The sequence below is a fragment of the Lissotriton helveticus genome, chromosome 10 (genome assembly GCF_964261635.1).
Source record: "Lissotriton helveticus chromosome 10, aLisHel1.1, whole genome shotgun sequence".
NCBI classification, from domain to species: domain Eukaryota; kingdom Metazoa; phylum Chordata; class Amphibia; order Caudata; family Salamandridae; genus Lissotriton; species Lissotriton helveticus.
In genome coordinates, this window is record NC_136071.1 from 167739878 (window position 1) to 167754603 (window position 14726).

At 38.2% G+C, this 14726-nt stretch overlaps 1 protein-coding gene across 1 annotated transcript in view; it reads right to left on the reverse strand.

The window, feature by feature from the left end:
- LOC144786060 (cytochrome P450 3A21-like) overlaps nucleotides 1-14726 on the reverse strand; it is a 261578-nt gene that overhangs the window by 57414 nt on the left and 189438 nt on the right. The window contains exons 8-9 of the mRNA XM_078665005.1: nucleotides 13420-13547; nucleotides 6866-6950 (exon numbers count right to left, since the gene is read on the reverse strand). Of these exons, the coding sequence (XP_078521131.1) occupies nucleotides 6866-6950; nucleotides 13420-13547 (213 nt within the window). The remainder of the gene's footprint in view (nucleotides 1-6865; nucleotides 6951-13419; nucleotides 13548-14726) is intronic.

Consider the following 14726-nt stretch of genomic DNA (forward strand, 5'->3'; position numbering starts at 1 on the left):
GACTTACAAAAATATAGACTGTCAAAATATCGATTTTTTAAAATGTCTTAAAATTAAGTTAAAACTAATATAGTAATACATATATTTAATATAAACTTAGAAATAATTATTAAAAAAATATAATTTTAATAAATAATTTATATAATTAAAAAAATTATATCACCAAAAATTACACACACACATATATATATATATATATATATATATATATATATATATATATATATATATATATATATATATATATATATATATATATATATATATATATTAAACATATTATTAAATAAACATATATAACATTTTAGAAAATGTTTAAAATTTATTGTTACAACTATAGTGAGTTCAACATTAGCAAAAGTGTTGGATAGCGTAGAGGTAAAATTTACTACTCCCACTCCAGTGGGTGCAACAGTAGGGAAAGCGCTGGATAGCGTAGAGGTTAAAATTACTATTCCCACTCCAGGGATGTATGACGTTACAACGCATACTTTTACAACGCCTACCATTACAACAAAACTTTTACAACGCAAAAACTTTTACAACGCATACATTTACAACGCAAGATTTTACAACGCATATACCTTTACAACGCATACCATTACAAAATAAGTATTGGTAAGTATATAATAATTTTTTGAATATAAATTAATAAAAAATATTATAATATAATTTAATATAATTTAATTTTATTAAATAAATGTAATTTAAATGTAATTTTACTTTATTTTTACAAAGTACCCCTGTACCCCAAAAACCCAAAACTGACCCTGAACCCTAAAAATACCCCTTTACCTATAAACTGAAAACTGACCCTGAACCCTAAAAATACCCCTTTACCCGAAAACTGAAAACTGACCCTGAACCCTAAAAATACCCCTTTACCCAAAAACTGAAAACTGACCCTGAACCCTAAAAATACCCCTTTACCTACAAACTGAAAACTGACCCTGAACCCTAAAAATACCCCTTTACCCCAAAAACTGAAAACTGACCCTGAACCCTAAAAATACCCCTTTACCCAAAAACTGAAAACTGACCCTGAACCCTAAAAATACCCCTTAACCCAAAAACTGAAAACTGACCCTGAACCCTAAAAATACCCCTTTACCCAAAAACTGAAAACTGACCCTGAACCCTAAAAATACCCCTTTACCTACAAACTGAAAACTGACCCTGAACCCTAAAAATACCCCTTTACCCCAAAAACTGAAAACTGACCCTGAACCCTAAAAATACCCCTTTACCCAAAAACTGAAAACTGACCCTGAACCCTAAAAATACCCCTTTACCCAAAAACTGAAAACTGACCCTGAACCCTAAAATTAAAATATTTATCAATTAATCAATTATAATTAATTACCAATTATATTTTAATTAATTACCAATTAATAATTAATTAACAATTAATTTTTAAAAAATATCAATAAATAAATTAACATATTTAATTAATTATAATTAAATTACTTCCCACCCTATTCCCCTATAAACCCACAACCCGCTACAGAAAATAAATTACTAAAATTAAAATATTTATCAATTAATCAATTATAATTAATTACCAATTATATTTTAATTAATTACCAATTAATAATTAATTAACAATTAATTCTAAATTATTATCAATAAATAAATTAACATATTTAATTAATTATAATTAAATTACTTCCCACCCTATTCCCCTATAAACCCACAACCCGCTACAGAAAATAAATTACTAAAATTAAAATATTTATCAATTAATCAATTATAATTAATTACCAATTATATTTTAATTAATTACCAATTAATAATTAATTAACAATTAATTCTAAATATATATCAATAAATAAATTAACATATTTAATTAATTAGAATTAAATTACTTCCCACCCTATTCCCCTATAAACCCACAACCCGCTACAGACTTATATTACACAAAAAATAAAAATTATTATTAACTTACCTTAAATTCGATATTTTTGTTGTCTATATTATGTCTAGTCGATATTATGTCCATTCTATATTTTTGATTCGATATTATGTCCATTCTATTCGATATTAATTTTCTCTAGTCAATATTTTTGTTGTCTATATTATGTCTAGTCGATATTATGTCCATTCTATATTTTTTACTCGATATTCTGTCCAGTCGAAATAATTGACTCGATATTATGACTGTACACCATTGTAGTATTCATAATTTAGAGCTCCAGTCCCCCTTCAGTTGTAGTAATATTAGTTTGTCGAGTGCTACCCATCTACTTCTACATTTCCAAATTGCCGATTAGAGTGCGTCCAGGTCTTTAAATAATGACTATAGTAATGCCACCGGTAAATTATTAAGGTTACATAGCAACCTGCGTATTATTATTATCATTATTAACAGTTCTATCATGTCTATCATTGACAGGGGGGATCATCATCAAAACAGCACAGAAGTCCTGGACAATATTGGACTACTGTTTGTACCATGTGTTCATTCCAGTCGGTGTGGCGGTCCCGCCTTTTCCTACCTGGTTAAAAAAAACATGGAACGAGCTCTCGCCCAATATTCGCCTTGAAATCAACTTTCACAAATTTAGAAATAGCTGAAAACATGGGTTTTTATTTCTCCTTCAGCTCTCTCTCCCTCTAACCTTTTTAAAAAAAATCTAGAATCAGGACTCCCTTTTCTGGGTAAAAGTGTGCTTTATCAAATGCCTTAACAGAACATACTATAAATGCAAGCACAGCTTTGAGGACTTTACCCTCTATTAAATATTTATCTGTGCGGTAACACTGTACGGCAGGGCATCTGAAAGACATGGGGGCTGGAACATCCTATTGCTGTTCAACAGTGTCTGTACTATGCAGTGGGAAAATATGATTTCATTCAGTTTACCCTTTGTGTAAACAGGTCACTAAAGGTATCTAAATGTTGTTTTATTTCCAGCATCTGTGTTTCTTGGGCGTTAAAACATAGCAGAATATCATACTCATATAATATGCTGGCATCTACTATATCTAATCTATTCACTAGTCTATATCACTGGAAGTATTCTGCTAGGGTCTCTAGGGTCAGCCCAAACCAGATGGGTGAAATGAGGCATCCCTTTCTCATGCCCCTCTTTACTATCCATTCTCCCAAATATACTGCCCACTCTCGTACTCTGGCCACAGGGTCTAGAACAACTTTGTATGAATTGTAGGTCCAAGACCTTTTTTTCCCCCAAGGCAATGTAAAGATAAGATCAACCCAGGGAGTAAAAGACTTTCTCTACATTAAGCGTCACCACTGAGGTCAATGTATATTCTACAAGGACTTCTGTTACGACTTGAAACTGTCTTCGAAGATTTAGGGAGCTCTGCTACCTGGCATTAAGCCATTCTGTTCAGTGGATAAATCTTGTCATCAGCATTAAGTAATGTTAATGGCTCATACAATACTTTGCCGAACAAGTCTATACTCTGGTTGGGTAGAACTACAATTATTGCTTCCCTCAAAGACTTTGGAAGAGTTACCCTCTGCAATTGTTGTATATTTCTAGGGGTTTTGTACATAGCCAGAATGTGAATGAGTCATAGAAATGAAATGGTAGGCCATCGGTTCTTATGGTTTTGTTCTTACGCCTCATATTATTAGCTTTTCTTATCACTTACATCATTACAAGCTGTTCTAGCGCTTCTCTCAATTTGTTGGGGCGCATTTTTAAATTTGCTAGGGCCAAGTAGTCGGCTACCTGGAAGCTGGAACCTCGCTGTGTCTGCAGTTAGCCTGCTCACTCCACAGCTGGCTACTTCACGGTGAACACACAGAAAATAGAGAAACCTACACATGGGCGTAAATAGGACAGTACCTCATATTTCTCTTCACATATGCCCCTATGTGATGCCATTTGGTAAGGGTCAAGGGAACAGCAGAGGTTAAAATATTAATGTCCCTTAACAAGCATCTGCTGGCATTCAAAAGTTCACTATTTTGCATTGAAATATGATTAATGTCTCAGGCTTTACATTCTAGTGTGTGGTTTGTTGATATATTTGATAATCTGAGGTTATAAAGTAACTTCAGTTCCCTATTCTCAGTCAAGTTGGCTTCTTGTAGTTATCCAACTGTGATGATTCTGGATTATGCAACTGACTCAACTTATCAGAAGGCAGGGCATCTGCCACTGCGGCTACACATTCTGCCATTATTGGGTATCAATTACTTGGGCCTCCTACTGGCCTTTAATGCATGTCTTGTTTTAGTTTGTTGCCAGTCTCTCCATTTGCACTTACGATATTGTCCTCTTCTAGCCAGTCCCAGATAGCTGACCCATCTGATGAAGAGGGCACAACCCTCATGTCTCACCTTTAAGTTCACCTGGAGTAACAGTATGTAGCAAATTTGCTTTTTACAGGGCCTCCTTTTAACTTCCATGAAATACTTCCTTTGTGCTTGCACTGCTGGCATGTAATCTGGAAACAATATCAATAGCTGTGTGCAGTGTGAGCAAGCATTTTTCAGGATAATATCCTGGTCTCGATAGTTAAGGAGCTTTGCAATCAATAGATGGGTGTTTGAGGGGGCACCTGTTGGAAGCAGCAGGACCTGTGCTTTATGAACCCTAACAATCACACAGAATTTAGAGAGGCCCTAAGGCACAACCACAATTGACAGCTAATTTTCCAGGTAGGCAGCTTGGTTTCAACCCTCTGCATGCTCTTGGACCCAACTATTCCAATGGTACTTCTGTATGCTCTTCCTTCTGTATTTTCTGCCTGAAAGTCGAAGTAACATACACTTTCCAGTAACTCTGACCTCTTTTCGCTGATTTCAGCAATTTCAGACATGACACAGCAATGTCTATCACCCCATATTCACTCTGACAACTTTCCTTGGTCAGACCTTAGTAACCATATGTCTATGGCTACTGTGCCAATTTTAAATTCAAGGACATTTTGTGATCCCTGCACTGCTCTTAATATACTATCCAGGCTACCTGTCGGGTCAGATGACTCTACCCCCTGTTTCTCTGCTTCTGCGACTAGTTATCCCTTCCCTCTGGATTCCACTTCAGTGATTCTACTACCACAGTTTGCCTTGTGCTCTTGAGTTTAACCACTGTTCCAGGCACAGTTTTTTTACTCTATGTTTTAGTACCCTAATAAACCCCTGATTCCAGCTGTTAGCCCATTAAATGTTTTTTAGTCCTAACAGTGGGTCACATTAGTGGCTAGAGTATGGGTTGTAAATGTATTGCCCTACTACTTATATTCATGGGCACTGAGTTCAATTTACAATCCCACAAATGTTTCATGTCATAAAGTCCATTGTGTGGGTGGCAGGTGAATTTGGGTGGTGAGGGAGAAATGCCCTTCTTTACAGCTCACTATTGCTCGTGTAGGAAATCTGCCCTGACTATCCCAGTGCACACATGCTATAGGGGAAACACCACCTTTCATCTCCTTGGCCACACCCAGTCACTGTCAGTCATTTAATAACTCCACTATGTAAATTCCCATAGGCAAACGGTGGGGGCAGCTGCGCTCAGCCGACAACTTATAGCACCACCATTGTAGGGTTTACCCCGCTGTTCCAAATCTACCATTTTGTTTTGTGGCCTTCTCGACCTTGCTTCATGTTACATCCCAGGACCATGCTCTGTTTCTGCTCTCTCTGTCAGCCCCTACAGTGACTTCACTTGTGCCGTGCTGTTTCTCAGCACAAGGGCAGCCAGCTCCTTTTGCAGATGGCGAACTTTACCCCAAATTGTGTCAGATTTTATGGACAGGGTTTGCAGTTTAGGTAATTCTCGTCTTGTCGGCCATGTTTCTGGCTGCTTCTCCAACATTATGGGTTATGTTACTGAGTGTTGTGTTATGTCATGCTGTGTTGTGTTATAGTATTTCATGTTATGCTGAATAATGCTTTTATAAGTTGCATCAAGTTATGGTGTGTTGTGTTTTGTTGTTTTATGTAGAGCTCCACTGTGTATTGTTAGGGTATTTTATGCCATGCATTTTATGTTCGGGTGTTTTGTGTTGTGCTTTGCTGTTATCCTAAGGTGTGTTATGGTGTGTCATGCTATGCTAGGCTATGCTATGCTATGGTGTGTTGCTTTATGTCGTGTTATTGTGTCAGCCAAGAAACAATATAAAAACGAACTTTCTTTCTTTATTACAACCTACACATCATGTTGCATCTGCCCTCTAACAAAAGGACTACCTAATGTCGCATCCACAAAACCAAATGGCAACACAAATAAGATATTGTATCCGTCCTCAAAATGACATTGGCTTCGTGGATAGCCTGACAGAGCAATGCAAAGCATGAAACCCACAGGAAGGCCAGTGGCTGTAGGAAACTGATCCAAAGCCCACTTTTTTAGAAATAATGTCATGAGGTCATCGAGGCGACAAATGCTGTTCATACATAAACATGGTCCCCACAAGAGCCCACATTGAAACCTGAATTCGAAATTGGCAAAAACAAGAGATTTTAAATCACGCCTAGAACGCAAATACTATAAGGTGGCCAGAGTTAAACCGTGGAACATAAGGTCTAAAGAATTTAAAGATGAGACCACCATTGCTGCCTGCGAATCGCAGATGAAGGCCACTTGCTCTAAAGGAACAACTGTTCAACTTTTAAAATCTACGTAATTGCATCTCTTTCCGTTGTACGGATGTTTAGTTTTTCACAATTCACTTGCACCTTTTGTGGTGTTTTTCCCCTTCAATTCTTTGTCCTTTTAAGGTTTTGAGTATTGAAAGTATGCTCTGTATGGCGTTATGAAGTACCTTATAAATATCTAAAAAACAAATAACTCAAATGCTCTACCTGTCAGTTCTGCTGATCTCCATCACTACCTTAGACATTAAAGTCCACTTCATGATTAGGTATATTCTAGGGTATTACCTTTGTACCCGTGATTTATGCCATCGGATGCTGGAATGTTTTCTGTCTGAGAATCAACCATCAATTGCAAAAAATCCACTCGGTTCTGAGAATAGAAGGAAACGCACACAGTATACTATCAGTTAAACATATCCTATACAAATATGTTTCATCTCTAACAATTCAGGTAGATTGTTAAGGACATTATTAATTGTACAGGAATACTATGGGCATCGAGGTATGGCACATACCCAAGTGACAGTGAACTTGGTAATCTTAGTTAATGACTAGTTATCACGCTGCAATATTTCACTTTACTGCAGTCAATGACAAAGAATCAAGTCCTGTTTATTATAACTGCACTATTTGTATGCCTACTAACAACCATTGATGACTCTAGTTTGAAGAAGAGTTTGTCAATGTATTTGAGTAGGACAGCAATATCTGAAAATTTGAGGTAGAAGGTGTTGTGTTGTGACAATGCAAGGAATAAGCATGACACAATGGTGTATATTTGATTCTTTTATTTGAACATCCCTAGGAGAGCCTCTCTCTCCTTATCCCCTCTCTATCCTACTATTACCATGACTGCTCCTCCCTTTCTAGTTCCCCTGCCATGGTCTCCTTTTCCCTTGGGTCCCACTGCCCTGAAGCTAACGTTCAGTTACAACATTACATCTTCCCTCACTCACAAAAAAGTTGATTGTCCTTACTGACATAGATCTTTAGATTTCTTCAATAAGTCGGGCAGGTTTTCGAAGTGTTCACTGTGTTGGGCATAGTGGGTTTGGTTCAGTTGGTACTGCAGCTGCAAGAGTTAATACAGGGTCATCTCCTCTGGCTTGTTCCTGATTAGCTCCAGAGTTGTCACCCTTAATATGGCTGCTAGTTTAATGACTTTCAGCTCACATTTCTTGAAATGTGACATGTCTCTGGCTATTCTCTTGTCATCAGAGACTGCCTTGATCATAGTTCCTTTTAGATTGGGCACTTGTAATGGATATATATGATAGCAGCTATCCATGTTTTTTCTCTGTTCTTGCCTGACCGGGACCCAATCCTTATCCTGAATAGTTGATGTTTTTGCTTTCTGGCGAATGTCCTCTTGTTCTTTCATCTTGGTCTTTTTGAGTGGTCCCATTGTGACATTGCTTCCCGGATTCTCTGAGATGGGGATTCTGGTGCGCACTGATCGGCCCGGTGCCACGTGACACCGTATGCTTTTTGGCGGATCTGACATTTGAAGTGACAGTGGTGGGTCTTCTTTTTTATGCCACAAAGAGGTCAGTTCTCTGTTGTCTACTGGTTGATTGGTCCTACCTCCTTCCAGGCAACTCTACATGTCAGTTGGGAGATATAGTGCTACATCTTGAAGGGTAGCATCCTCTGCAGTGGCTTCTGTGGTAGTTTCAAGTGAAACTGCAGGTGGTCTTGTCTGGTCCTTGACAAGGTGAATGTATTCTTCAGCCAGTGATGCTCTTGTTTTTGTGGATAACCTGGGATGACTTGATATGTACTTGACAGGGTTGTCTGTTTTTCCTGGTTTATGGACTGTGCATAGTATTCCAACTAATTTCAGCTGCTCCGTACTGGGCACGCGAAGTAAGCAGTCAACTGCTTCAGGTCCATCAATTACATTAATTTGAGCTTCTACGGTTCTCTCCTATATATGAGAGTCATTCTAAACTGTCTTGGGCATGGCTGTGGCTCTTTGGACATCCAGGATTAAACTTGCACATTTGCTTTTTGTAGCTTGGGCTTTGGGTTCAATACTGTTGTATTTTCTGACACAGATGTAGTTAAGAGACGCCTCACTGTTTAGTACAAATTTGGCTGGATGTTCCCCCATTTGTGTTTGTAGTCTTCGGTAGTTCTTTAACCTATCCTGATCGGTACCCATACAAAATATTAATTGCTGTCCTGATAGGTAGATGTGAGGGATCTTGAGTGATAGAACACAGAGCGATGAGATATGTAGGTAAAGTGCAAATGTAAACTTGATCGTGAAGAGCTGATGGAGCTTTCTCTCTCACTGCATACTGCCTTTCTGTGATGTTGAAATCTGGATTCCATGGAGGATTTCTATTGATCCTTTTGAGTTGCTCTACACACGTTTTCCAAGTGATTATCCTATCAACAATGCCTACATCTCTGCTCAGTAGCAGGCCTACATGTGGGCATTCTTGTCTGCTGCAATAACATTCTAGTATTTGCTCTCTTCCATATTTACTTTGCTTAGGGCTGCGACGATGATGATCCATAGGTCTGGGACCATTCCAAGACTCAGATGCATTTCATTCTTTCTGGCCCAACTGTAGTCGAAATGCCTTTTCACTTTTTTCTGCCTTTACTGTCTCCATTTTCTTTGCATGCTCTTCTGCCTGATCATTGATTCTGGTCAATACTTTAATGTCATCCAGCAAGTAACTTTTCGTCAGGAGGCATCTGACATAGTGATTCTGATTGGCATCCTTCTATGACTCGCAGACGGAGGGCATCCTCAGCAGTAAAGTTATCGAGCTCACAGTAACGTGCTAGGCGTTTAAGACACATAATGAATTCCCCCAAGGGTTCGTCCTTTTCCTGGGAGGCTAGATTGAAGGTGTAACGTTCATAGTCAATGTTTCTTTTGTGGAAAAACGTCCTGATTATTGCGTCACACATATCTTGGTAAGAGGTCCCGATAGCTGCTGGCAACTCTTTGATGATTTGTCCAACATCGTTGCCTATCAAGTTGCGCAGGGCAATAAGTTGTTGATTCAAGCCATTAGCCTACGACCCCTTCATAAAGCCTTTAAGGTCATCAAGCTATTCTTGCCAGCGGGGACACATGCCACTTCTAGGATGAGAGTCAGAGGTTCTGGAGGGCGTAGGAATCAGACACTTAGCATGCCCACTCTTGGCAGGGCGTTTTGTGTTGATTCCGGTGAGGATAAAATGTGTTAACTGAAGCAAAATGCGACCACAATGGTGATTTAGTCTTAAAGTCATGAGTGTGTGCCTGACGAAGTAAAGAAGTAGGTGCAACCCTTTATGCCTAGTGACATATGCAGCACGGATGGTCACTGACAGTCTGGACTTAAATGCTCCTGGGTCTGAAGCAGAGTATCGTCCATTACACTGACGTGCAGCCAGTGTGCACAGCAGTTACAGCAGGATGGTGTCTCAATTTGTTCAATAATTGTCCTTTCTCGTCTTCTTTGTTTTGTTTGTTTGGCTTCAGTTTGTGAGGGTCAAAGGAGGTTTGGTGCACTAGTATATTTAATGTTGCCAAAAGCTGGGCATGTGGCTAAAACGTACTGTTCATACTTTAGTTGATGAGCCCTCAATTCAGGCACAGGCTACTTCAAGATGGGCACTGCAAGAGCAGCCAAGACTATTGGACGAGCCGCTTGTACTCAAAATGGCTGCTGAGAGGAGTGGAGAAAACTCACTGAAACTCGGCCTCAGAAGACAGTCAGCTCGATACAAAGTGTGCAAATAGCAGGCATCCAGCTTACTACAGAAGAGAATTGTAGTGTTCCTCACCACAGCGTGGTCAGGTTGGGCTCCTGGCACCACATTTGCATTAATTCTGTATCGTGTGACCGGGGTGGGCTCCCGATGTTGCATTATTCAACGAACTTCCTCTGCGCACCCAGGGTGGGCTCTTGGCATTGTGCTATCACTCCTGGACCTCTCGCTCTACGGTGAAGTACTCATCCCATTTTCCTCACCAATTGTCGTGTTGTGAAAGTGCAGGAAATAACTATGACACAATGGTGCATATTTGATCCCCTTTTACCTTGGTCCAACTGCCCTGACGCTAACGTCCATTGACCACATTACCGAAGGTGAGCCTCAATCTTTGGCCTCAAATAGATTCCTACTTTATTACTAATACCTCTTTCTTTCTTCTTCTCTTCTCTATTTCTTTAATCCCTGGTACTTTGTTTGCCCTCTTACTTAATTGATAACTTTTCTCCTTTAGTTTACATTGTTTTTCGTTTCCTTTCCTTCCTCCTTTCTTTTTTACGTCCTTTTCTTTCTACGCTAATTTCTTCCTACCTTTCCAATTCCCTTTTTTTTTGCCACCCTTTGCCTTTTTTCCTTCCTGCGTTACTTCCTTTCTTCTGTTCAATCTTTCCTTAACCTTTCATTTTTTAATTCCCCCTTCATCCTTCTTTATTCCTCCCTTCATGTCTTCAGTCTATTTTCATTGTCATGTCTTCAGTCTATTTTCATTGTTAGTTTTTGCTGTCTTGTCTTTCATCCTTTATCGGTTCCTTCTTTCTCTTTCTTGTACATCCGTTCTTTCCTTCTTCTTCCATCCTTCCATTCACCTCTGTCTTCCTTACTCCCTTTTAATAACTTGACGAAAGCTCTGATTACCAGCGGATCAGTGTTTTCCGACTCCTACATAAACCCCTGTTTGCGGCTGAGTAAGAATTATGAGTTAGGTGATATTTACCAACCCCGAGAATTACCAGGTGCATTAAATATATCTTTTCCTTTTATTTCCAGCAGGTCAAACCTACCGGAATTTAACTGGCGAAATGTGTACGTATTTACTGTACAACACGGTGTTGGTGCTGTGAGAACTAAAATGTCATATTATTCCCCAGTTACCCAGTAACTCATCATAATAGGTGCCATTCAACACACCTTATAAATAATGCACTCAAGGGTATCATTACCGATCAGGTGGGATAAACATCACGTATTCGTCCAAAAACATAAAATTAGGGCCTCAGAATTTTACTGTGCAGAACAAGAAACGCCTATCACGTCATGTCATAAATGAAAAAAAAAATGACACTCTCTCACCTAAGTTTTTTCCTGCCTTGTTTCCTACCTTTCCACCTTTCTTTACTTCTTCATGCATTTTACATTTGTCCTTCCTTTCTCCCAATTTCTATTTACTTTCTTCCGTCTTTCATTTTACCTTCCTTCCATTTTGCTTATTTCCTACCTTTTCCATTATTTTCTTCTTCTTCCTTTAGTTCTTCGTTTTTTTCCCTTTTTCTGTATTTTATTTCCTTTTCCTTCATACACTCTTTCTTCTCTTGTCCCGTCTTTCAAATGCCTTTCCTTTATGCTTCATTTCTACCACTTCTTGATTTCCACCCTTTCTTCCCCCTTCCTTCTTTCATTATCTTTTCCATCCTTCTCTCATTTCATGTCCATTCATACCTCCATTCTTCTCTCCCCTTTTCTTCCTTTTTCTTTCTTCTTTTCTTTCTCTATTCTCCTTATAGTCCACTTTCACTTTCTTTCCCTTTTCTATATTTCGTTGTTCTATCCTTCTTTCGTTTGTTTTATTTGCTACTCATTCCATCTGGCTTTGAATTGCTTTTCTTCAAACTTTCATAATTTCTCTTTCTTTCTCTCTGGTACAGAATTTGCTTCCTTTAACGCCATGCTCCCATCCCTCAACTTTGTGTTGGTAATTGTTTACTGTGATATTTATGAGCTTCTCTGATCTAAGTGGAAGGGACCCATTAAAACATTCTGAAGATTTAGCATAACCCAGATTTGCTAGAGACCCAGCTGCATTCAAAGGTGTAGCAAAGCACCTACAACACCAGCTTCAGAAAGGGTGCCACAGGACATATGAAATAGTTTTTCATTTCCCTTTTGAACTTTGATCGGTGACTCGCAGGCACAAGATTGAGGGTGACGCTAATAACTGACGCAACAAGAAAGAAAAAATATACCATGACAGTTCCAGGGGAACAACCAAACATATTCAGAGACCAAAACATGATAAACATTGCAAAAAGAAATTAATAGTAAGTGAGAGGCAAATAGAAAGAGAGTACGGAAGAAAGGAAAAATAATGCAAAGACGAAACAAAAGACGAAAAAGAGAAAAAAAAGTAAAGAAAACCACACGGAATGAAGGAAATAATGCGTTGAGGACCATCAGACCTTCCTAGAAAGAGTTGGAAACCATTCTTCCCTTACTCAGTGCAATATGGTTCGAAGTGGGGGGTTATTTTATTCTTCTGGCTACTCCCTTAGCTATATCCGTCACCCGCAACCTTCACCCCACCAGTCTCCCCAATGCTCCAGCTGACGGAGCAGGGTTGCTTTAGGACGCCACTGAGCTGAAAACATTTTCCAAAGGAGGAAAAAAGTGTGATATGAAAATGCATTAGTTTGATTCCCTTTTTCCTCCATATTGCTCTTACTATGGACAATCAGCAGGCGGTATAGCTCAAGCAGCTGAAATTTCCAGCACTAGAACAAAGAGATCAGCAACTCACTTAATACAATTTCCTTTACAATATTTTATAGTCCATTGACATGCAAGGTTTTAACACATAGGCATACCTTTTCATTTAAATCATTATTGTTGTGTGTACATGTTTTTAGAAAATATTTTAAGCTAACTTTTATTTTGTTATGAGCAACTTTTTTTTGCATTCAAACCTTTTTTTAACAGGACATATTTTATTGCGCTCCCTACACTAAACATAAATAAGTTGTACTAGAAGGCCATTTGGCCTGCTAGACATTTTAAAGGGCTCCTATTAAACAAATGATACCCTTTTGTGGCAGCTATTCCTTTTTCTGATATTGTGCTGCACTCACCTCGTGATTGCCTTTTTGCCTCTTCTCCTTCAGACTCTTGACAGCACTTGTAAAAAACTGCAATGTGTCATTGGGAAACAGGCAGAAATCCATTTTTCTTAGAACAGGAATGAGAAATGGAAATAAAACTGGAAAGAAAAAAAAAATATGGCAACTTTCGCAAGGAATCACATAAGCCAAACAAGAGTGTACTATATAATATTTATCAGATACATCTTACCATCTCTTTTGGTACCTATTGTTCAAACTAGTGGATATGCTGTTATCCCTGAATATCAAAATTATTAACTGTTGTGGGCGGGAACCAAATCCTATCATAAAGCATGTTGGATGATGACTTTGAGGATGAAGGAGGATTGACTGGGTGTCAAAGGACTACTTTAGAGTGATAAGCAAATCTACATTACTTCTCAAACCACCTCTTCCTAATAATGTTTACTATAACATTAACATTGTATTCAATTCAATTCAATTCAATAATCTTTATTTTGATTTAAAAAACCATAAAAGATTACATAAAAACATCATGCAACAGTAGATCAAAGGCTAACCCGCCCGAAGGTACGCAATTTATTTTGGGGATAATATCCCAAAATAAGGCCTTTCTTAGATTTTAAAAAGACAATAAATATAAATTAAATCCCGTCAACACGACCATATTACAAAAAATAGCAATTATAACAATGCTTTAAAAACACAAGTTCATATGGGGAGTGTTTTTTTATGTTAAGAACATTTAGTAGCCCTTTCCAAAATATACAAGGTTCCGTGGTGACCAACTAAAATTGTACATCTAGTTGTAAATTGATTAACATAGACATGTTTTTAAATATACCTAAAATTTCAGTCCCATTCTCTTTCTTGTTAGGTCGACACTAAAAAGGTATCTGCTTTCACTAAATACAATTGCTTGTGTTGTGTCTTTTTGCAGTATTCTTTCCGCCTCATTATTACATGATCTGGTACCCAAAAGTTGATAGATGGGTTTAATCCACTTCCTCCTAGCATAAGTATAGGCTGGACAGAAGAATAGCACATGCAATTCATTCTCTTTTGCACCTGTGTGGCAGATATCACGACAGCCGTTATTTGCACCACCTATGCTACGTACCCATTTCATAACATTTGCATTAATCTGCAGAATGCCGTAGCGAAATTTAAGGTAAAGGGTTTTAGCAAGTTGTGGTTGTATTTCGTCCAGAATGGACTCAAATTTACCATTTGGTTTTATTATAAGAAACCTTGTGGATAAAGTACCTAGTTTTGGACAATGGGACAGAGTATCTTGAGTAAATGCTCAAAAAGTC